General features: G+C 46.7%; 2 protein-coding genes across 5 annotated transcripts; one reads left to right on the top strand and one right to left on the bottom strand.

The window, feature by feature from the left end:
* Positions 1–180: 180 nt before the first annotated feature.
* Positions 181–18,048, bottom strand: LOC125749030 (CUB domain-containing protein 1-like). 3 transcript variants are annotated; one of them, XM_049025859.1, is made up of 9 exons: positions 17,935–18,048; positions 9,359–9,550; positions 8,237–8,593; positions 7,255–7,605; positions 5,616–5,813; positions 4,008–4,376; positions 2,668–3,021; positions 1,497–1,584; positions 181–1,255 (listed from the first exon to the last, which is right to left on the bottom strand). In XM_049025859.1, the coding sequence occupies exons 2-9, from the start codon at positions 9,510–9,512 to the stop codon at positions 841–843; spliced, it is 2,286 nt and encodes a 761-aa protein (XP_048881816.1). In that variant the 5' UTR covers positions 9,513–9,550; positions 17,935–18,048; the 3' UTR covers positions 181–840. The 3 variants fall into 3 exon arrangements, with proteins under 3 accessions (XP_048881816.1, XP_048881815.1, XP_048881817.1); XM_049025858.1 differs by having other exon boundaries at positions 17,764–17,964; XM_049025860.1 differs by lacking the exon at positions 17,935–18,048 and adding an exon at positions 11,181–11,256.
* Positions 17,870–22,979, top strand: si:dkey-11p23.7 (V-set and Ig domain-containing protein). 2 transcript variants are annotated; one of them, XM_049025863.1, is made up of 3 exons: positions 17,870–17,972; positions 21,594–21,977; positions 22,219–22,979. In XM_049025863.1, the coding sequence occupies exons 2-3, from the start codon at positions 21,617–21,619 to the stop codon at positions 22,614–22,616; spliced, it is 759 nt and encodes a 252-aa protein (XP_048881820.1). In that variant the 5' UTR covers positions 17,870–17,972; positions 21,594–21,616; the 3' UTR covers positions 22,617–22,979. The 2 variants fall into 2 exon arrangements, with proteins under 2 accessions (XP_048881820.1, XP_048881819.1); XM_049025862.1 differs by lacking the exon at positions 17,870–17,972 and adding an exon at positions 20,394–20,528.

Genomic DNA, 22,979 nt, shown 5'->3' with positions numbered 1-22,979 from the left:
CGTACTTTCAGATCGCCCCCATATTTTATTTATGATGGCAGAGGTTAATGCCAAACGCGGCTTCAAACTCATTCGTTTGCAAGAAAACGATGCACAGCCAGAATACGTTAACCATTCAGCTGCAGCACTACAGCAGACAAAACAAGTAAAACAAATCAAAACACAGCACAGCTTACAACACACAGTACACACTAAAACCTTTTAATGGAAAATTCACACAGTGACTTTTTACAAAGGCCATACATCTAATAATAGAATCTAAAAACATTATTTTATGGAAAATAGAAGTGTACAAAAGACTTGGCTCCGGGACTTAAAATGTGCAGGCACTCTATTATAAAACAAAGTTTACGAACCCTATTTGTAGCCTGGACTCTTTCTCCAAGAATGCAAGGGAGATAAATACCCGTAATAGACTTTAGAAACTTTGATATCAGTATTACTGACATCCATATTAAAGGCTTTGGCAGGGAAGGCAGGAGAGCCTCCAACGAAATTAATGCAGTATATTAGCACATTCACAGAAAAGAATCAACATTCATCCAGTAAAGAAATATTTCTGGTCAGTTTTATTCCAAACCAGAGCTTTTTGGATTTTGGTGTCCAACTCCGTATTTGCCAAAGAAAAAACCTTTGTTGGCTTTGGATTTTCACCCATCAGTGCTGAGAAATCCACTCCAGTCCTTGTCTGAAACGGCTCTGTGAGGGGTGGGACACCACAGATTGGGCGACGGAAATCAGCTGCAAGGTCCAGTGTCTCCACACCCCGAGTCGCATCAACTCTCGCTGCTGTACTTTCTGCTCCATCAGGTCCCCCTCCCCAAACACACCCCCCGACCTTTACGTGGTATCTTCCGACTCCGATTCCAGTTCTGCATCCTGGCTGGGACCAGAGTGAGACTCTAGGGGGGTTTCCTTGTCCTTGACTGTAGACACATTGCGGCTGGGAAGCGGTGGCGTGCCATCAGGCAGCGGCCGGAAAACATCCACGTCTGCGGAGTACAGGGGTACCTCACTAGAGTGGCATTCCGAATCCGTGGGTCCGGTGAAGCTTCGGTAAGCATCCACCTGCATGCCGTCCATGTCCGATTCCTGGAACAGATGCGTGTATACCATGGTGTCATCAATGTAGGCGTAGATGTGTGACTCGCTGTCTGCTCGAGTTTTGGGGATCTGAGGGTGTCCTGGAGCAATGAAATTCCCATTGGGGTTGTAGATGGACACCGGAAGAGATGAGTCTTGCCTTCGCCGCTTCCTGTGCAGAGATACAGAGACACAAACACGATTTCTAAATGTGGAGCTGGAGAAACGTTTAAACCAGAGTTTGAGAGCATGAGCCTTAATGATTCCAGTCTCGCAAAGGGCGGAGCTCATCTTCGTCACACGTACACCCTACCTAAACTGGAAAGGGTGCCAGCTTTCTAACTGGAAACCTGCGGGAGAAAAGCACAAGGCTCTAGAGAGACTGGTTTCCCTGGCGACAGCAGCTCACTCACCGGACCACCCAGCAGACGGCCAGCAGCACCGCGCCAGCTAGTAGCAGCATTACTCCCACCAGTCCGAGGATGACAGGCAGCGCGGAGGCTGCAGGATGGGGAGGAGAGAGTGACTGATCAGCAGCCAATCACAGCGTGAGGAGCGCCTATGTGGGTGTTGGTTAACACAGCGATTCTGTTTATATTAGCAAAGGGAACAACTATTGTGTGAAGTGGGCAAGCTTATCCCGTGCTATTAAGCACCAACCGGTTTAACCGGACAGCATGTGACTCAAATCATTGTTCATCCTGTTTCAGCTTTACAGAATGTGGGTTTTTATCCTGAAGGTCACTAGGTCAATTCCCAGGGGAAAAAATGTCAATCAATTTAAAAGAATGTAAAATAAAATACAGTACCAGTCATAAGTTTGGAAACACCTACCCATAGAAAGGCTTATTTTCACTATTCTCTACATTTTAGATTATACGGACATCAAACTTAAAAACATATATGAAATTATCGATTGACCAAAAAAAAAGAATTAAACAAAAAAAATATCTGGAGAGGGCAACTCCGTGGGTTGGGACTCAGAAGGTTGTCGGTTCAAGTCCCTGGGTCGGCAGAGTGATGCCACCACTGGGCCCTTCAGTGAGGCCTTTAACCCCGATTTCTCCAGATGCTGGCTGACCCTACCGTCTCCTCAATGCCAGTTTCATGAGGTGGCCTTCTGGCATGTTTCTCCAGCTGTCCTGAAGGAGGCCCCATAAATGCTGAGCTCTCATTGGCCACTTTCCCTTCTCTCTCTGGTCCGACTCACCTCAAACCATTTCTACTCTGTTTATGTCAGATGGCCGGGTCATATGGTGCGACATTATCGCTCTGCTTTGCAGGTGGCTTGGTGTGTACAAACATTGTATGTACTGTATGTAAAAGAAATCATTGTGTGTCATCCTCCCACAGCATCTTTACGCCCTTCTGGATCTACTGTGGAAACATGTCATGTGCTCAGGACAACCTTCATGGCAACCCTGATATACTGGCCTCTTTGGGTAGGCAATTATCATGAATAATGATAAAACCTGCAATGTTTCACGCAGAGAACTCTTCACGACTCTCTTCAGGAGAGAGCCTGGAGCACACCCTTCAGTGGAGGGGGGAGCGGTGGGGGGCAGGAGGAGTTATGACACGCACCCGTTCGCCTCATGACGACCTTGCTGAACATGCTGAAGTGCTCCCGTTCAACCAGACAGTTGGATACGTTGAGGTAGAAACTGTCAGGCACGAGGACCGTCGAAACGGAATCCTCGTCCTCCCTTTGGCTGTACAGCTCCTTGTGGGAGCTCTGCGTTTTCACCGTGATGCCCGTGTGCCCGTCTTCACACTTGGGCTGGTTGACGGCGACGAAACCCAAGCTGGCCTCGAAGCCCTTGGCCAGGGAGATGATCCATGATGCCGTGCTGTAGCTCCTCATCCCTTCCGGCCATCCAGGCGTGGCCAGCACGGTCGGTACGCCCTCTTGAGGCGATACGAAGAAAATGTAATTCTCTGGAGGGCAACAGGAAAAGAAAATCATAGGTTAGTGAAGGTAGCTGTAAATACAGTTGGACAACTAAATATACTTTTTCTATTAAAAGGTTCTAATGTGTACCGTGTGCTGTAAGCTGTGTTAAATAGACTTTACTGTGAAGATGGCACCACCAACTAATATGTTACTAAGGAAAGGAATAAGGAGTGACATGCAAAAATGGCTACAGCAGTATTTAGTCTATTACTGACAATGAGAGCGTCACACGAAGATGGACAGAGTGACATGAGGCAAAATCACTGGAGAGAGTGAGAGCTTCGCTTGAGGATGGTTACAGCAACAGCAGGTGTTAGCGATGCAACAGCTTATATAATCATCTAGTAGAGAGAGAAGTTATTCTGCTGACTCAGTAACATAAATCACCCGGTTTAGTCTAACCCACACAAACCACACGGGGAACCAAAACTGGGTTCGCTTCCGAAACTGTACCAATTTTTTTTTTAGCCGTACCGAAAAGAAAAAAACAAGACTTGTCACAATTACTGTATTTTTCAACAATATTGTTCTTAATTATAAAAGCATTCATGGTACAACTGAAAATCCCAGAGGGTCTCCGAGGGTCTGAGCCCTATCCCAGCAAGCACTGGGCACAGGAATATTCCAGAACAGGAGGCCCCACACACACAGGTTCGTAATTATATCTTTGTGGGGACTCCATTCATTTCTATGGGAAAAGCCCTAATCCCAACAGGATGACCTTTAACCCCTGCCCACCCCTAACCTTATCCATAAGTAGCCAAACAAAATACAAGAGTTCTGGTACTTCTGTTTTTTTTTTTGACTGCAGTCACAGATTTTTTTATAAAATTGAATTTTCCCTTGTGGGGACCAAACAAATGTCCCCACAATGTAACATATACATGATTTTACTAAGACAGTAACAGCGGAAAGGGCAGGCGGGCAGATAATGTGATTACATAAATGTTGGCTCAGCATTCTGTTCTACCTTTAATCTTTCTTTGGAAAGACACGGTGAAAAATGACTGCTGTGACGGGATGAGCAGGTTGTCAGTGGTGGGCGTCGTCGTGATGGAGACGTTACTTTGGGTGTGAACCCTGCGGATCGGCCCCAGGGGACAGAAGTGTCCCACGGAGAAGCCGTCACGCTCAGTGACGCGGAGGGTGAAGCTGCCGTTGCAGTTGAAGCCGGGGAGCATCTGCTGTAAGCTCCCAGTGGCCGGCAGCAACTCCAGGCCGCCGCCTGCTGGTGTCTGCAGGTGCCAGGTAACGCTGCTGATGAGTTGTGGGAGGCACGGCTGCAGGGGGGGCACGGTGAGGGTAATGTTGCTGGGGCACTCCCAAAGCTGCCGGCACACTGACAGAAAATGTAATGTTTAGAGAGAGAGAGACAGAGAAAGAAAGAGGAACACAGACATGGAGGCGGACAGACAGGCAAGCAGGTAGATAGAGACAGACAGGGAGACCCACAGACCGACAGGTAGACAGTGACAGGCAGGCAGGGACAGGCAGGCAGACACAGATAAGCAGCCAGGTAGACAGACAAACAGACAGGCAGACATAGATAGGCAGCCAGGTAGACAGACAAACAGACAGGCAGACACACACACACATAGGCAGCCAGGTAGACAGACAAACAGACAGGCAGACACACACACACACAGCCAGACAGGCAGGCAGGCAGACACACACACACACAGCCAGACAGGCAGGCAGGCAGGCAGACACACACACACACACAGCCAGACAGGCAGGCAGGCAGACACACACACACACACAGCCAGACAGGCAGGCAGGCAGGCAGACACACACACACACAGCCAGACAGGCAGGCAGGCAGGCAGACACACACACACACAGCCAGACAGGCAGGCAGACACACACACACACAGCCAGACAGGCAGGCAGACACACACACACACAGCCAGACAGGCAGGCAGGCAGGCAGACACACACACACACAGCCAGACAGGCAGGCAGGCAGACACACACACACACAGCCAGACAGGCAGGCAGGCAGACACACACACACACAGCCAGACAGGCAGGCAGGCAGAAAGGCAACTGATTAATCCAGAAGGAAAGTGAAGGTTAACAGAACCACAATGTACATGTTTAGACAGTGAAAAAGACGGATTAATAAAGAGCAATGGCAAACAGACAAAAATAAACAGTGCAAAGAAAGTCAGGGAAAATATATCAGAGTTACATAGTAACAGCTCAGAAATATAGAGTATTGCAGGGTGGGTGGTACAGTAATAAATAGCACTGCACAGTGGGTCGTACAGTATTAAATAGCAGTGCACAGTGGGTGGTACAGTATTAAATAGCACTGCACAGTGGGTCGTACAGTATTAAATAGCAGTGCACAGTGGGTCGTACAGTAGTAAATACTGTACTCTGAGTTGTACAGTGAATGAATGAATGAATGAATGAACTAAAGCTGTAGCCAATGAAGCGGTTCTGGTCCAATCAGATAGTTGGTCCCTCCCCCAAAGGTAGGAACGAGACAGAGACACACAGACTAGGGTTTGATATACGCTGCTAATTGGTCAGTTAACTGAAGCGGCCTGTGCATTCAGGTGAGGCGCATTACCTATGGTCTGGTTTATCATCAGAGATAGATCTTGAAATGCACAGTCCTTAAAGTTGAGATTGGTCACCTTCCCTGCACTCAGAGTCACCTCCGCCACAACGACAGAGTCCTTTTTAATCACACAGCCTGACTTGGGGTTGGTTTTCTTAATGTGGATTGAGAGGCCTGCTTCCTTCGCCAGACTGACCGAGCACGATCCTGGAAGAGAGACAGACAGAGCGCGTGAGCGGGACTGAGATTCACAGAGATTCGACACGGGAAAAACAGCAGTAGCTGTATGTTCAGTAGGCCGAGCCTGGATCCTGGTCATAGGGGCGGATGTGTGAGGAATCATGAGGAATCAGAAAAGAGGAGGCAGTGGGGATGTGACTCAAACCCGGATATTCCCCAGTGCTCAGAAAACACGTCCTGATCTACAAAAATCACTAATGAGTCATCGGAATCCACAGCGTCTTCCTGAACCACCTCAAGGGCCTGGCTTTCTAAAGCTCTAACATCTTTTTCACCATTGGTCACTAGACACTGGGTTTTCATTTCCAACTGTGTTTGATAAGATTTAATGGGCTGTTGTGAAATAGTAGGTGCAGCATGAGTCACATCCTTTGAAATGGCAGAAATGTTCCATTAAGATGATGTAGGCCCATGTGTGCACCTTAACAAGCACAAACCCATATAAAGCAGGATTAATCAATTAATCAGTCAACATCTACTGGTTTCACTGTAAAATTCCTGATGGTTAGTATTACCGTTGAAAATTTTTATTTTTATTAAAACCGTGGTTGATTACTGCACTTTTAAAATGTTAAATCTTGCCTATCCCAGAAGCTATAGGTGCAAGCCAGGGAACAACCCAGGACGGGGCGCCAACCCATCACAGGTCACACTCACATACCATTCACGCATATGGACAATCTGGTAATGCCAATTAACCTCAGCATGTTTCTGGACTGCAGGGAGAAACCGGAGTACCCGGAGGAAACCCCACGAGGACATGGGGAGAACATGCAAACTCCACACACATGTGACCCAGGCGGAGACTCGAACCCGGGTCCCAGAGAACAGTGCTGACCACTGCACCAGCGCTCATTATACGGATAATGATCATTATTATCATTATAATCCTGATGTACAATTTTCTTATTTCATCTCTACCACTTACATGTAACTAACATAAATTACCTTAGATTTTAAAGTCATTTTATTTGCACCAGTACAATTTTCATTTTTAGTTTTGTTTAGCAGAGGTTTTTATTGAAAATTACTACAAATCGATAAGGCAGGGTTAGCCGGTCCTTGGATCACCAGGGGTTAAGGGCCCAATGGTGAAATCGCTCTACTGACCAAAGGATTTGAACTGGCAGTCTCTCCCCTCCCTGGCAAGCCTCAACTCTGGGACCGGCTGTCATGAGCAGTGGGGTATGGTTCAAGGCTGGCGGATAAACATCTAGCCAATGGGCTTGAACTGTACCCTACATCTACAGACTCATCTGGTTTGATAATGGAAGAGTTTTTTTATGATCATTCAAGGTGACACTAAAAGAGCCCGTGGTGAGCATCAATTGTTTTGGGATTCCCCCTTGAGGGGATCATTTCAGGCAATGTGGCTGCCTTCCTCCAGCCGTGACATTAGCTTACGTGCCTTGGGTTTCTGCTGGTGTCACCAACACCTTGAAGGCGAGATAGATGCCGAGGAATTTGCGGTCCTTGCAGTTCCTCAGGTACATGCTGAAGTTTCCCTGCGTCTTGGCAGGTTGGGCGTCCGCCAGGTTCTTCGCCACAGAAAAGTTCTTGTATTTGTATTCCACAGTCACTCTCTCTCCGGAGCATTCCGGCGAATCTGAGGACACGAACTGGACCGTGGCGTAGTGTTTGGGTGGGACGTCGAAGCTCCACATCAGGTCGCCGTCGGGGAAACGGGCAGGATATGCTGGCGAGAAGAACTCGGAGACAGTCAACCCACTTGGAAAGGCCACCTCGAACTGGGCCAGTGCTGGATGAAACAAAACAGGAGTTACATTCAGGTACAAGTAATTGGGCAGAAATGAAAAGAATACATGTCTGAATGAAAGTCTTTTTTAAAATCAGTCCAGATACATGGTGCATGCAAAACGTATGTTAGCTGCTGAATACCAGATACCAACAGAACATTATAGTGTTACTTTATTAGTCCATGTGGAGAAATTCTATTTTCACCCACCCATACTTGTACCTGTCTTGCTCTCCATGAGACACACAGACACATATGCAGGTGAGAACAAGCTTGGGGTCAAAGCACAAGGTCAGACAGCTCCCCTGGATCTAGGGATTAAGGACCTTGCTGAGACTCCCACGGACATGTAACTATTCTGCAAAGGTTGGGCCTCGAACCGACAACCTTCTGATCACAGGCACAGAGGCTCAGCCTGTTGAGGCACACACTGCTACCAGAACACCTTGAGAACAACTACAGGATCCTATAAAGTTGAGCTACAGGAGCACTGCCTGTCATAAATATCTCATATCATACATTGGCTATTGAACACCTGGCCTACCGAAGCCCTTCTTATTCTAAAAGATAGTTTGAAAATGTGTTTCCACGACATCATGTATTTGCAAGTTCAGTGCAACACTGTCAAACTTACTCTTAATATCTGGCCCAACAGAAATACTGAACAACGGAAGGTCCATCTTCATTTGGCTTGGAACCTCCACAGTAACCACGCCTTTGGACAGGACCAGGATGCCCGATACAGTGCCGTTTGGGCAGAAGGTCCCCACCGCAGTGTCCCTTGTGGCCTGACGAGCAGTGATGGTATACACGTTCTGCTCCGGGCAACCTATAGAGGGCAGCACCTGCCTGAGGCCGGCCGAGGGAAAGCCCAGACGAATTGCCCGGCCTGGGAGGACTGTCACTTCCCAGGTAAAGGTCCTGTTAAATCTTAGGAATGGCGAGGACTCCATCTTGCCAACGTCCATTCTGCACGTCACAGCTGTGCAATCTGTGCAATATGAAAGAAAATGCTCTGTGTCAGAAAATACAGCACAATAATGGATACACACTGTACAAACATACACCGTATAAAACACGGGTCTCTGAGCTGTACCGTCTCATGTACATTACAGTGAAAGACTTCAAATGTAACAAGACTATTAGACATCCTCCCAGATCTGTGAAGCCGTGAAGAATCATTAATTCAGCACACAAGAAACTGAACATGACCCCATTCAGAACATTTTATATGTCTAGTAGATAATTGACCCAGGTGATAGCTGGGGAAGATGGTGGCGTAGGAGGTAGTGCTATCGTCGGCAATCTGAAGGTTGCAGGTTCGAGCCCTGGTTCCTCCTGACCCCATCAAAGTGTCCTTGAGCAAGACACTGAACCCCAAATCGCTCCTGGTGTGCAGGTTGGCACCTTGCATGGCAGCCTCCGCCACCGGTGTGTGAATGTGTGTGTGGACGGGTGAATGTGAGGCATGAAAAAGCGCTTTGAGTACTCGGAGGAGGAGGAGAAAAGAGCTATATAAATGCAGTCCATTTACCAGTCCATTTAGCTGTAACAATTATTTTATGAAAGCAGAGTTCAACATTCTTCAATGCTAAAAACAGCTGGCAATTCATCTCAATTTGCTACAGTGGATAACTGCTAGTAGATTAATAGCGAAAAGGAAACAACTTGACTCCCTATCCCACTGCCAGATGGAGGCAGAACATCGGAAGACGGAATTGTGTCTATTCTGTGTCTAAGGAGGAGGCGCCCTTACCTATCACTGTTGCGGTTTTCACGACGAAGACGTCCTGTGGGTTTGGGCATGTGAAGTTTAGGTTTTCGCTGGTGACGTTATTCAGGGACTCTACACACTTGGCGCTGTTGGGCAGACACACAGAGCAGGCTGGACCCTTGGCGTTCTTGACCATGCTGATGACCACGCCCTGGTTGGTGACTCTCTGACCCACTGAAGAGAAAGCAGAAGTCACAGAAATTGTTTCAAACAATTAGTGCTAACCACATATCAAAGCGATGGTTTATACAGCCAGGATCAGTCATTTAAAATACTCCTGAAACAAACCAGTTCTCCAGCTTGGAAGATTCAAATCTACTTGTCAGCTCTGACCTGAAGTAATAAGGCAAACAGCAGTGCAATACGCAGTGTGTACAATATAAGAAAGCAGACATGAAAATGAATAAGAAATGTGATATAAGGATGAGTTAGCTATGTGAGATGTGCAAAATGACTGTCATACAATAGTGCTGGGAAAGTCCAGGTAGCACATTAACAATACAGCACTGTATAACACAAAGGTTATAGGATGGACAGGTAGCAACTGTTTGGCAACCTGAGGGCTTGAGGAAAGAAACCGTCTCTGAACCGGGTGGTGCGGTTTGGAAGCAATGGAAGCACTTCCCAGAGGGTAGCAGTGCGAAGGAGGAGTGAGCTGGGCGGCAGGGATCTGTGACGATGGACTCGGCCCTCAGTAGGAGCGGCAGACTGTGTGGAGCTGTGAGAGATCTGTCCCGATCTTTGAAACCGTTGAGCCTTCCGGAGAATGCGGTTGGGGTTAAAAGATCTTGAGAGGCGGTAACTTTGATGGACAACAGTGCTGACGATCAACGTGGATGATCTCCTACTGCTGATTGTCTCTGTCTGAGCTTGTGTTAGGAAACTGAACATCCGGTTTGCTCAGATCAAGGTCTCTTAACTCTTAACACCAGGTTGCATGGCACAATGGTGTTAAAAGCCAAACTGTAGCCGACGGAAAGCATCCTGATTTAAATGTTCCTATTTTTTCTAAAATGTCCCACAGTAGCATATAGGGCAATGGGTCATGACGTTTTCCACTGATCTGTTGTTCTGGAATGCAAACTGGAGTGGGTCCTGGGAAGGGTTGCAGGGATGTTGGGGTTAATGGACGTGACCGGTTGTTCTAGGCATGCAATGGGGGCAGTAATGCTTTGAGCAGAAACTGGTAGCTTTCATCAGCACAGGCATGACCACTGTCTCCTTAAAGCACAGCTGCACGGTGGCAGATTGACGATGAGGCTGTACTTAGTACAGCAGCGTGGCGAAAGTCTTCGGGATGCCGGACACCAATCCGTCAGATCAGGTGTCTCTGCCAGATTCATCCCGTTTCAAGGTGTGACTTGCACCAGCCCCCCACCCCTGTATAGCGACTCTTCGGGCTGGAGACTCTGCCACACCCCTCCCCCATTTGAGTAGCGACACTCAAACTGGGCATAGAAGCTGCTCCGCTCCTCCGGGAGGGAGGAGGGGGCGTCTGTAAGTGCAGCTGGCGAGTTTCTGTAATACATCACCACATGCGGCGCGGATAACAGCAGTTTAAGTCCGTGCCCAGCATGTGTCCATACCACTCCCTAACTAACCGCACAAAAATTCCCCTCAGAAAACAAAGGCCCCCTTACCCTACAGGGTCTATCCCTATGTGCTAAGTGTGACACAGTTCTCCTTCCTGAGAGATTAAAACAATAAAGATAATCCAGTAAAAATCCGCGGCAACAATATGGTCAAACACACTAGAGCCAACCACCAACAAACCACAACGCACAGGTCAAACACAGAGACACACCCCCTCCTCTCTCGAGATCTTCACTTCCTCTTCCTTAAATCTTCTAGCACCCCCCCCTACAGGCCCACTGCACCATCCGCAGGCCTTGGGGGGGGGGGGGGGGGGGGGAGAGAGAGAGAAATGTATGTATGTACGCATGCATTTTTGTACTGGTCCTTGTCTTCGGAAATAAAAACTGCTGTGTGCTTACTCAACTTCAGAGAAACAGTGGCGTTAATCCAAGGCTTCTGGTTGGGACAGGAGCAGATAGTCTGGGATGATGCACACAAGTCAGGGCAGAACCTGACAGTCAGTCGCAGAGCTTATTCATCCAGGTTCTCGGTGGAATCCTTGAAGATGAACCGGTTAGTCAAATCCCTAAGTCTTAATTCAAGCTTGGAGGTCCGACACTGTACTTCCCTAGGAGGTAGCATGGTGAGTCAGTTTCACGCTCCGAGGCTCCGAGCAGAAGTACTGATGAGTGGTCAGACTTGCCAATGTGTGGACATGGAGGACTTGGAGGTGCCTCCCGCTGTAGTGCAGCGCAGGTCGGGAGTCTGGAGATGACATGCTGGTGGTATTTGGGGAGAACTTTCTTAGAGACGGCTTCTGGATGCTCGCTGACAGCGTACAGGTCATCTGGTGCATCCGCAGCCAGAATGTCCAACGTAAATGACACAGAGAAACACTCCGGAAAATTCTCTCTCACCAGTTAGAACGGCCAGCATTTGATCGTCAGTTACTGCTACACTGGAAACCCGGTAGCAGAACTATTTATTGTCGCACCACCATGGGAGGGAGTAAATCAGCAAGGGTATCTCAGCTGCATTCTGTGCAGTTCCTTGTCGTCAGTTGCGCCATTTATCCAATTAGTGTTGAGCTTTCCTGGCAGGAAAACGCTGACAAAGAAGCTGAATCTGACAAGTCTATCAGGTATGTGACACAGATTTATTGTAGTCTGACACAAAATAAAGCATAATAAAGAAAATAAATAAAATGACACACAGCTATTGATACTGGGCATACAGGCAGGGTTAACATCTTCCTGCTGCAAGCATCAGCAGCGGCAGTAGTAACTGATTAAGGTGAGTGTATCTAGAGGAGGTTCTCAGTACAATAACCACTGCAGTAGAACAGCAGATAGGGATTCCACTATAATGCTAACTGCCAATTTCACGTGGTCGCATCTGTGCCAGCGTATGGTGATCACTGCTCCAGCGTATGGTGATCACTGCTCCAGCGTATGGTGATGGGTTAATGAATTGTGATTAAAGAGTTTTCTTCTTTCCTTGGCACAGTGCGTCTTTTTTCTGCGTACGTATAGGCGCACTTATGATGAAATGCACAAAACAATCCATTTGGCGGCGGTGTTAACATGCTCCAAAAACGAAGCCGTCTATAGCTGATTATTATAAAAAAACTAAATGATAGGAAAGAGGTGGCGGCTGGTGGGGGGAGCCACCCAAAGACTGGTCCTGAGACAGGCACAAGCGGTGATGGGAGTTATTCGTGTTCAGATTAAAATGAAGTGAATATCAAGTCTTGAGTCGATGTCAAACTTTCATCAATACACCAACTAGGGTATGCAAATTAGGACAACAATTCAGCAACATGCAAGGTCATTGGTTAATACCATGCTGCACCAAAAACAATGGGTGCGACCAATTGAAAAAGTTGGTAGCACCAGTACTACCACTGGTAAAGTTAGATTGGAACTCTGTCTTGGTTTTGATACTATATGCGTGGAGAGAAATCAATCTGGAACTCAAAACATCTCAAAATCATTTACGACGGTTGGGAAACACATAATGATTAAATGTGTAGGGATGCCACCATTAGCCTACAGCAGTAAGTCAGGTTATAGTGATATTTTAACATTTATATTAAGGAACACGTGCCTTAAACTCACACCACAGCCACACTCATTGAAACAGACTACATATGCATGCTACACAACTAACAAAATAACAAAATAAATATCCATTATGGTGCGGCATTTAAAAAAAGCACCTGTGCTGTACTTGTATTCACATTAACGACGTGCAGCTTTCCATTAGGACGTACACACGCATGCGTAGTGGTGCGGCTTCATCCACCCATTTCCGAATGTTGCTCGGGGGGAAACACAGAAACACACAAAGGTTCCGCATTTACTGCATTCGTTCGGTACGTACGCACACCGAACCGAAGGACCCGTCCTCGCACTCCTAGTGATCACAGCCCCTGACTACCAAAGGGGTTCAAGTAACCTGCGGTGCACTGTGAACCGGCACAGTGAGGCTCAGGACTTTCATCACAAAGACCACCCTGCATTCGGAGATGCTCGCCTACGTTCTCAAACCTCTCCTCTGCTGTCTGTCTGTGGAGATCTGTCAGGTTCTTCCAGATACTCTCATTTCATTCAGACACTCAGACAGGCTAACAGACATCACCGTATTGCCCCAGAGCATAACTGTATGTGCCCTGCAATGAACTGGCATCCCATGAAGGATGTGTTTCAGGCACTCCCCATGTTCTAACGAGAGAGAGAGAGAGAAATGTATGTATGTATCTATCTATCTATCTGACCCACACCAAGTTAAGCAGTTAAAAAAATGATGGATTGATGGATATAAGCTAGAACACATATACAGGTTTAACTCAGGGAAGGACAAATGGGTGAAAATGATTTCCAGAAGGGGCGGCATGGTGGTTCGCACTGGGACCCGGGTTTGAGTCTCCACCTGGGTCACATGTGTGTGGAGTTAGCATGTTCTTCCCATGTCATCATGGGGTTTCCTCCGGGTACTCCAGATTCCCCCCACAGTCCAAAAACATGCTGAGGCCAATTGGAGTTTCTAAATTGACCGCAGGAGTGCGTGAATGGTGTGTGAGTGTGCCCTGTGATGGGCTGGTCCCCCATCCTGGGTTGTTCCCTGCCTCGTGCCCATAACTTCCAGGATAGGCTCTGGACCCCCCGCGACCCAGAAGGATAAGCGGTTTGGAAAATGGATGGATGGATGATTCCCAGAATGTGTTCGAGCATAAATTCAGCTGATGTGTGTATAACTGTCAGTCTGCCAGGTTGACACTAAGCAGACAGGGTTAGATCCCTGGACTAGTGACCGGAAGGTCGCCGATTCACACCCCACAGTCGGCAAAGTTATTACACTGCAAGGCCCTTATCCCACAATCGCTATACAAAGCAGCTAACCCTGCGATCTCGGTTGTATGTCATTTTCTATAAAAAGAATCTGCTAAATAAAAATGTATGAATGGATGACATAATGTCACTAAGGATTGCAAGATAACTGGTTAGAAAAAGCCACATACTGCTCAACAGATGGAATCAACGGTTGTTCTAAACTCCGTTGATGCTGGCGGGTAAGATACCAGCTCAGTGAAGTTACAGCGGGTCAAGCCTCTCAGGTATACCGATGCCGGTTCACTTCCGCATGCCTGTACGTGTCCTAACACGTTGCGCGTACACGCTGTCCTGACAGAGGACGCTCACCTCTGCTTCCTGTCTATCACAGAGAAAGAAAAACAGACTGTCAATGAAATCGGTAATGTGAGGAGTCACGGTGTGATGGCGAGGCTGACGATGCTTCGGACAGCACACCACCACAGCCTCTCCGCCACAGAGGTGGGCGTTCGGATCCCACAGACACTGTGTGCAGCATATACTGGCATCCAGTCTCCCCCCTACCCTCTGCTGTCTGGGAAGGTGCTGGAGCTCACCGGGAACCTCCACACAATGCCATTTTTTCAGGTCCAATCCCAATATTCAAATTTTAAGTATCTGCAGTCCGAAACTTCCCCGCTCCACGTTTCCCTTATTCGGAATTGCAATGGTAGATTGACAGATGAAACAAACGCACTTCGGATATGACATTGCGGGAAAAAGAAACTCCTCCTCCCATTCCGTATGGAAGTGGCCGGTTTTTGGCTTCTTACTTGGTCCAGCTCCCCCATTCAGTTTTATACCTTTTCTTAAGTTTAGTAGAAATAAATTGGGGGCAACTCGGTCGCTTGCTGGAGTTTTACGGCAGCTGGCGCAGTTGAGCGCGTCATCCATCCTCTGTTTTTTATGCCATGAGATCTACCCACTCTACCTTTGCGATCGACCAGTAGATCTTGACTGACGCGATAAAACCCCTGTTTTAGAGTGTATCAGATCGGCGCCATGTTCAGTACCACTGTCTTTATTCTCCCATTTGTGGCCAGAGTGCTAAAATCCGTCTTCTTTTCTTTTGCTTTGAACATGGATAATTTTCTTAACTGCTGGTCCACCACCCAGAACCTTATTCCCAGAGCGCAAAGGAACCTCTGGCTCTGTAACTACACACCACATGCCTCCTGTCTGGCTCTGCAGAAATCAGAGGCGCGACTCTTCAGTAGGACATGGGGAATTCTCTGATCGTGCAAAGACGACGAACAAAGTAAAGCCTGTTTGCACTTAAGCTGGTACCTTTATGAAGACATTCCTGGATATTTAATTCTAACAGTATTGTCACATCTGCCACAGTTTTTTTTTCTATGAAAAGTCCTGTAATGGAGGTCTGTATACCACTGAGCTGGATACTTTAAGTACCACAGAAAGATGGAAAAATCCATTCGACATTTTTAAGTTTGGTCTCTGAAGTCACATGGATATTTCTTCAGCAGTCAGTGAATGATAAATGTCGACGCCAAGCCCCTGACCCTGTGGATGAGCCCAGACCCTTGTCCCACCTGGCTACCCAAGTCTACTGATGCCAGATGCTTCACACTCAATCTCAGGGGACCTACAGTCTAGTGCCAGAAAAGTTAAAATAAAGGACTTGCATTTACTAAATTCTCTTTATCGATATTATTAATGTATTATTAATGCAGGCTTTACGCTAAAATAACGGTGATACATTTTACCATGTCGGGGGAGGGGGAACTGGAGGGTCTCGGGCCCCCAGAGTCCCAAGAATCACCTCTGAGAAGGATGAGTCCACCTGACGGACCTCCTGGCAGCCTCCTCCTGCTTTCTCCGTCACGTCTCCACAAAGCACAGACCACTAAGTTTCCTCACCTGCCTCGCTTTCAGATTTCAGCCACGTTGCTTATTTTAATACATGCCACTGCAATATTTCACCTTTGGGGAAGAATAAAAAGCTCTGAACGACCCACACTGACAGCCAGAGCGCGCTGAGGGCTGCCGGGCAAGGCAGCTCCGGGCGGCTGTGTGTTGAGACACGAAGGCAGTGCTTCATGCCCTATGTTACGGGAACCCATCAGCTTCCTGTAACGGAGAGCTGCGTCACACCCACCAGTCAGGGAATCTCCATAACTGAGAGCAGAGGACATCCGACTGAGGAATACAGACATCAACCCCCCCCGGGGGCTTCACAGCTTTTTATTTAATCTCTCATCCCCTTTTTTGACCTTTGTCCATCCTCTCCATTTATAGCATCGTTTCTTTGCTCAGGCGGAAGGAGGAAATATCTGACTTCAGTTTGCATGCGTCCAATCACAGTGCTGCATCGGGACAAACTTTACATATATGTAAAATATAGCAAAACCCCTTTAAGCATTTTGTAGCATTTGATTAAACACACGCTTTACTTTGTTTCCAGTACATGCGTATTTGTGAATAACGTTTTCTAATCAATCCAATACATAAGCCACAATTAAACAAATCCTGTTTATTAAAATGCTTTAAAAACATGTTTCGTCTACACCAGTAGATGTATTTACTTTCCTGCCGGAACAGATTTTCCAGATATCACAGATATCAGGATTACAACACCCAGAGGCGCACGTGGCCCTTTAAGGAACGTATTCTTATCATTATTATAACGAAACTACGCACAAATTAAAACACCATACAGCTGTAGACTCTAAAAAGTAAAACGACGCACCTGCGACAACATAGATTTCATAGCACTGTCCGTTTTCTTCTCAATGAATCCGTAAAAATGCATTAAGACAGGGGTAGGCAACCCTAATCCTAGAGTGCCGCTATCCAGCAGGTTTTCTATCCTACCGGGTCTCTGATGAACCATTTCAGGCAGATGGTTAAGTAACCAGGTAGGACAGAAAACCCGCTGGATACCGGCACTCCGGGGTCAGGGTTGCCTATCCTTGCAATATACCAAGGGACTGATAATATCCGAAGAGATAAAAAGTGTTTATATACACAAAAATAAACATAATCCCGTAGAGGAAACGTGAGAGCGTAACCCATATACTGATCCCGGTCGGAAGATTTTATTAGCAAGTGGAAGGGCGACCAGATTACAGTCTCCCTTAAATGTAGTTAATTAATAGAATATTATTATCTCCAACCATGAACTGGCATATATATAAAATACCATTCAGTCGCCTAAGGGCTCATTTATATAATGCATTTATTGATTATCTCAATAATCGGTAACACTAAGTGATGTATTCGATCTCTGCAGCCGAATAAGGGCCTATTAAAATAATTAAGCCTATCCACAAGCACATATACACCTGGTAATAGTTTAATACTCTAAAGAGAACAAGACAGCATTTTAAAGTTCAGAGTAACGTATTAACATGCAAAACAGATAGATAAAGATAAAACTAGCGAGTCAGCATGTAGGGCATGTGAACTGCAGTCATCTCTTACCGGTGATGAACGGGCCGAATGTCAAAAGGACCTGGAGCAGGTGAAGAGTACAGCCTGACGTTGGGAAGCGCATTTCTCCCGATTAATTGTACCCTCCAGCAGAGTACTCGGGACCCCCTGGATCCGACTCACTACCGCGCCATGAAGCTGCGATCCACGCCGCCTACCCACCTGCCTGCGAACTTCCGCGTTCGCGCCGCCTCGCTCAGGTGAGCCGGAAGCTAAGGGCGTGTCGCTGCAGGTTCGCTACTGCAGTCTGCGCCGCCGGATTCCCGTTTGCAGCAACATCGATTCCATTATCCGAGTGAACAACACCACGGCAAGTTTTAGCACACACGCAGCAGGCTGTGAATTGCTTATACAGAAGTTAGCTTGATTAAATGCTATACACATCCTAAATGTATACGCTGTAACTTCTTCCGTAATCAATGGGGCTTGATGCAGAACGAAACATTATGAAAACACATTTCCTGGGTTAAAAAATACACTGTACAATAAGCAACACCATTTGATAGGACAAAGATCATTTAGGATTCAGCCATCACCGGCCCCATCGACGTCAGCATTCCAGTGTTAGTTTCCAGTCTGCCGCATGCCTGTTCAGACACATTTATCGTTTACTTAGTGGTAACTTCATGGTTACGTTGAAAATCTCTGAATCACATGTATTGCTTGAGGCAGGAAAAATGGTTTAAAAAAGGGATAACCTTTAGGTTAGAGTTACTCTTCAGCTAATCATTCCTCTAATTATTAATCTAATTAGGGATTTGCAGCAAAATCTTGCATACCCATGCAGTGGCCCTTTCTGGATAAGATTGCCCCCCTCATTCATGGGATACCAGACATGCTACTCTTCTGAAAATTAAGATGTTACCCTATTTGCATTTTATTGATTCAACAAAGACTTTTATCCAAAGTGGCCATGCCTGTATCTATCATTGAGGACACTGGGGTCATGTCCTTTGTATTATTCCTGTACTCCAATAATCACAATCCATCACTTGGCATACCTAGGAAGGACTAACACTTTGACCTTTGAAAATCCTGGCAGCAGTCCTAAAAATGAAAGATATACATTTTTTTTTTTGTGAAATTAGGATCAGACAATCCCTCGAGTAATTGGGGGCTTGAGGCCCAACAGTGAAATCACTCTGCCAAACATGGGATTTGAACTAGCCACCTTCCAATGACAAGCACAGCATCATAACCTGCTGAGCTTCACACTGCCCCTCCCATCTCCATGAATAACTATTGCTTGCAAACAATAGGAAGACATGCATCCAGCTATTTATCCAGGTGAGGGGAGCAGGTAGCGTAAGTCACAAGGCTGGGGTGCACCTTCAGCTGGATTTCTTTAACTGCAAAAGGAAAGCTGTGTGACATAAGAAGAACTTGCAGACTCAGCATGCATACAAAGGAGGTGGGACTCGAACCCCTAACCCTGGAAGTGTGCCCCAACTGGGATCTCACAGTTGGGGCATCCAGTTAAAAATAATTATTACTTATGTACCAGCCAAGTTCATTTAAAAAAAGAAAATGAAAAATAACTTGCCAAATTACATCATAATAACAGCATTAATAAACGATATTTCTTCTGCATTTTTATTCAAGTGCGATGAAGCTTAATTTAGCCTGTGTGTCACAGAGGATAAGTAACATTGAGTTTGCATCACTGATGCAGTGACACTGTACGATTAATTTAAAGGACCAAATTTACAGAGCAACCTAATGAGATAATCATGTCATACTTATTTTTAAAACTGATCCATTAATTTAGATAGTAATTATGATTATTGATATTAACTCTAGACACCATGAAAACCTCCTATTTAAATAGAATTAATTAGCTTATTTAAATAGGGCTAATTAGCTTTAACTGGCCCTTTAAGCAATAAATTAATCAAATGTCCATTTGTTGTACTGGGTGACATACAACCGAGACCGCTCTATATTTTTAAACAAATCTGCATTTTTAAATCTTGCTTTAATCATGGTTCTGCTGGCAGAAGGATACGCTGAGCAGCAGGTTGCTTCCAGGTTTAAAATTTCTAGATGAACTAGAAATTGGATGGCTAGATGAACACCGCTTCAGTTCCCAAACCTCTCCTCAGGGGCACCCGAGCCATAATAAAATTATTCAATAATTGAGGTATTGATTAGCCATAGGAGGTGAGGGAGTGGTCAAGACATGGCTATGTTGGATAGTTGCTGCAAATCCTGGGTTGACGTTAGGAGAAGTATTGAAATGGCTGATCTGGTAGACTTTTACTGACATAATATCACAATTGAAACATCATTTTCTTTGACTGCCTAAGAGTTTCACACAGCACTGTAAATTCTCCATGACATTCTCAACCTCATGTTTTACACATAGATTTTTGCAGACACCGTACAATATTGCAATGGGGTTTGTTTGTATGTGCGTGTGGGTGCGTGTGAGTGTGTGTGCATGTGTGGGTTTGTGTGAGTGTGCCTCTGTGCATAGGGCATGTGCAAATGAGGGTATGGGTGTGTGAGTGTGTGTGTGTAAATGTGTGTTTTTGTCAGTGTGTGTGTCTGTGAGTGTGCGTATGTGTCATTGTGAGTGTGTGTGCGTGTGTGTCTGTGAGTGTATGTGTGTGTGGCCGGAGCAGAATCACGGCATGGGTCGCGTGCCGGTGACTCACGGGCCCAGGTCACATTGAGCTGACGCCCTGTAGGCAGCCAGAGCACCATGGCTGTCCAGTATCCCATCATTTTGCTGCCCTTGTTCCTCCCCATCGCAGGTGAGTAACTCAGATGCTCAGTATCAGAGTGGTGTCCACTGGCAGAGCAGAATAATAGCCGATCTCTGGTTGTATTATTAGATATTTTGGTGAGGGGGGGGGGGCGAAATGGGCAGTGACCAGTAATGTGATGGCTGAGCCGTGGCTAGCAATACAACAACCGTAACAAGGCTCAACATCCATGAGGTCACGGCAAGAAAATGACAACACGCTAAAATATCAGGTTATATTTTTATACAGTTCATGACTATTTCGAAACATTTTTTCTGTTGAACTGTCAGATAGCGAGCTTAGGCATTCTAATAGTAATGCCGAGTAAATCGGGGTCAAAAAAAGAAGAAATGACCTTGAGATATAAGAAGCGTTTCACAAGAGGAGATCTGCCTGCGACATTCAATTTCCTCATCATGACGGAGGAGGGATTCACTGCAATGCAAAAACGTTTCTGCTCACCTCAAGTGCCTCAGAATTACTGGGAACCTCAGGAAAGGCTGGAATGGCCATCAGGAAAAGAATCTTTGCAAAGTCTTGCAGAAAACTTATTACATATTATCTTGAAATGGAATTTACTGTAAGACCTCAATTCTCTCCTTAATAGTCTTTGAAAATTTGTGAATAGTAATTTCTAAAGTTAAATATACTTGCTACTTACGCAGATCACAGATATGTGGTGATTATTCCCTTGCAAAAATGATATTTTTAACCAAGTTCCGCTTGTCTGTGCAGGACGACTATCTTCCGTTATTACTAATATTATTGCTCAAGCTTTATTTCCCCAAAGAAGCTATTGCTCTGATGGCAATAGATTGTCTTGGAAATGCATGTCTGTCAGGTTCTTAGTTGACCATGCAGTACTTCTTTAGATTTTTAAATCTTTTTTCAGAAGACAATAGAATAGAATAGAATAGAATAGAATAGAATAGAATAGAATAGAATAGTGATACTGTATTTATCCCTATGGGGAAATCCTCTTTTCACTTGCTCCCATCTTGCTCTCCATAAAGGTCACGGCAACCTTGGGGGTCACTGCCTCTGACCATCTCACTTGATCTCTTTTCTGCCCAGTGACACATGAAGATGGCTGGTCTATGAAGGTTCCCCCAGAGGTGAGGGCAATGGAGGGCTACCCTGTGGTGCTGCCCTGCTCGTTCTCGCACCCGCGACACGAGCAGCACTCCTCCATGCTGGTGCAGTGGCGCCTGGGCCACGGCCCTGCTGGAGTGGTACTCTTCCAGTGCGCCAGCCACAACAACAGCCGCTCCTGCCAGCCTGAGGGGCACCAGGACCAGCGCTACCGCCTGGAGGGCGACCCGCGCCAGCACGACCTGTCGCTCCGGATCAACAGCGCCGCCCTGCAGGATAGTGGCCACTACTACTGCCGTGTGGAGGTGCCTGGTCACCCGCATGCCAGCTTCCAGAACAAGAGGGGCATGCACCTACGGGTGGAGGGTGGGTGTGTGTGGGGCATGCCCACGAGAAAACCCCCTCCCCTTTCAACATTTTCCATCCATCCATGTTCAATGTACTGCCACGTCATGGGATAGCTGCCAGGCTTACTAAGACCTTCTCCTGGATAAGCATTAATGGAAGAGGGATACCTGGTTGAACTATATTATTATTAGTTAAAAAATCTATGGAATGAACCACAGAACATGCTTGTTTACCCATAAACTCTTTATGTGCTGTTCAGCTGCCCCACAGATCCTGGCATTGTCAGTAGAGGGCAGCGAGGAGTCAGGCTACAGTGCAGTGTGCCGGGTCCAAGGCTCGCCCCTCCCGGATGTGCAGTGGAGCAGCCCTGAGCACCCCCGGGACGACCCCCCGCTGACCTTGCTCTCGCAGGCGGATGCCAGCCAGCACCACACCTCCAGCCTACTGCGCGACGTCCACCCCGGGCACCACTACACCTGTGCCGCCTCCAACCCTCTGGGAAGAGAGCAGGCCACCTTGTTCCTCCTGCAGCCCAGCCCTCTACAGGCCTCCTCTGGACCTCCTCACCTGCTCCTGCTTCTCTCGCTCTCACTGGGGGCCAAGGTGCTGCTCTTTCTGGGCTGGGTTGCTTGGCTGCTTTGGCGGCAGTGGCAGTGATATAATGTGCTCTCGTTCTGAAACTTGGGGCCTGGCCATCCTGGTACCCCAGTGAGCTCTGATTATGTTTCCTGAGTTAAGTCATGGCCCTCTTGCATCAGTTTGAGCGGCTCAGCTAAAAGGGAAGCCATTGTAGCGATGAGGCGGTGTTGGGCTCCCCCTGGTGTCTCCAGGCTGCCACTGCATGTATGCTAAATACAAGTACAAGCATAAATCATACCTAATCCTGCTTGGTTCAAGTGTATGCAAAATGGTCTTTTAATTGGGGTAGCAGAGCCCTATGCCAGTGGCTCACTATATCCAGAGTAGGCATGTTTGTCTTGATTTAAGATAATAAAGTGGAATGAAGATCTCACACAGAGG

Source organism: Brienomyrus brachyistius, chromosome 9, assembly GCF_023856365.1.
Source record: "Brienomyrus brachyistius isolate T26 chromosome 9, BBRACH_0.4, whole genome shotgun sequence".
NCBI classification, from domain to species: Eukaryota; Metazoa; Chordata; class Actinopteri; order Osteoglossiformes; family Mormyridae; genus Brienomyrus; species Brienomyrus brachyistius.
The sequence above is the reverse complement of the archived record's forward strand: the minus strand, read 5'-3'. Positions and strand labels throughout refer to the sequence as shown.

What these genes read in the sequence shown, in the direction of transcription:
- si:dkey-11p23.7 (XM_049025862.1), top strand. Translation starts at nt 20,477, where the DNA reads ATGGCTGTCCAGTATCCCATCATTTTGCTGCCCTTGTTCCTCCCCATC. An exon ending in CTTGTTCCTCCCCATCGCAG is followed by an intron (nt 20,529 to 21,593) that starts GTGAGTAACTCA and finishes TTTTCTGCCCAG; the next exon opens with TGACACATGAAGATGGCTGG. An exon ending in CATGCACCTACGGGTGGAGG is followed by an intron (nt 21,978 to 22,218) that starts GTGGGTGTGTGT and finishes TGTGCTGTTCAG; the next exon opens with CTGCCCCACAGATCCTGGCA.
- LOC125749030 (XM_049025858.1), bottom strand. Translation starts at nt 17,836, where the DNA reads ATGCGCTTCCCAACGTCAGGCTGTACTCTTCACCTGCTCCAGGTCCTT. An exon ending in ATTCGGCCCGTTCATCACCG is followed by an intron (nt 9,551 to 17,763) that starts GTAAGAGATGAC and finishes CTTTCTCTTCAG; the next exon opens with TGGGTCAGAGAGTCACCAAC. An exon ending in TTTCCAAAGAAAGATTAAAG is followed by an intron (nt 3,022 to 4,007) that starts GTAGAACAGAAT and finishes GTTGCCCTCCAG; the next exon opens with AGAATTACATTTTCTTCGTA.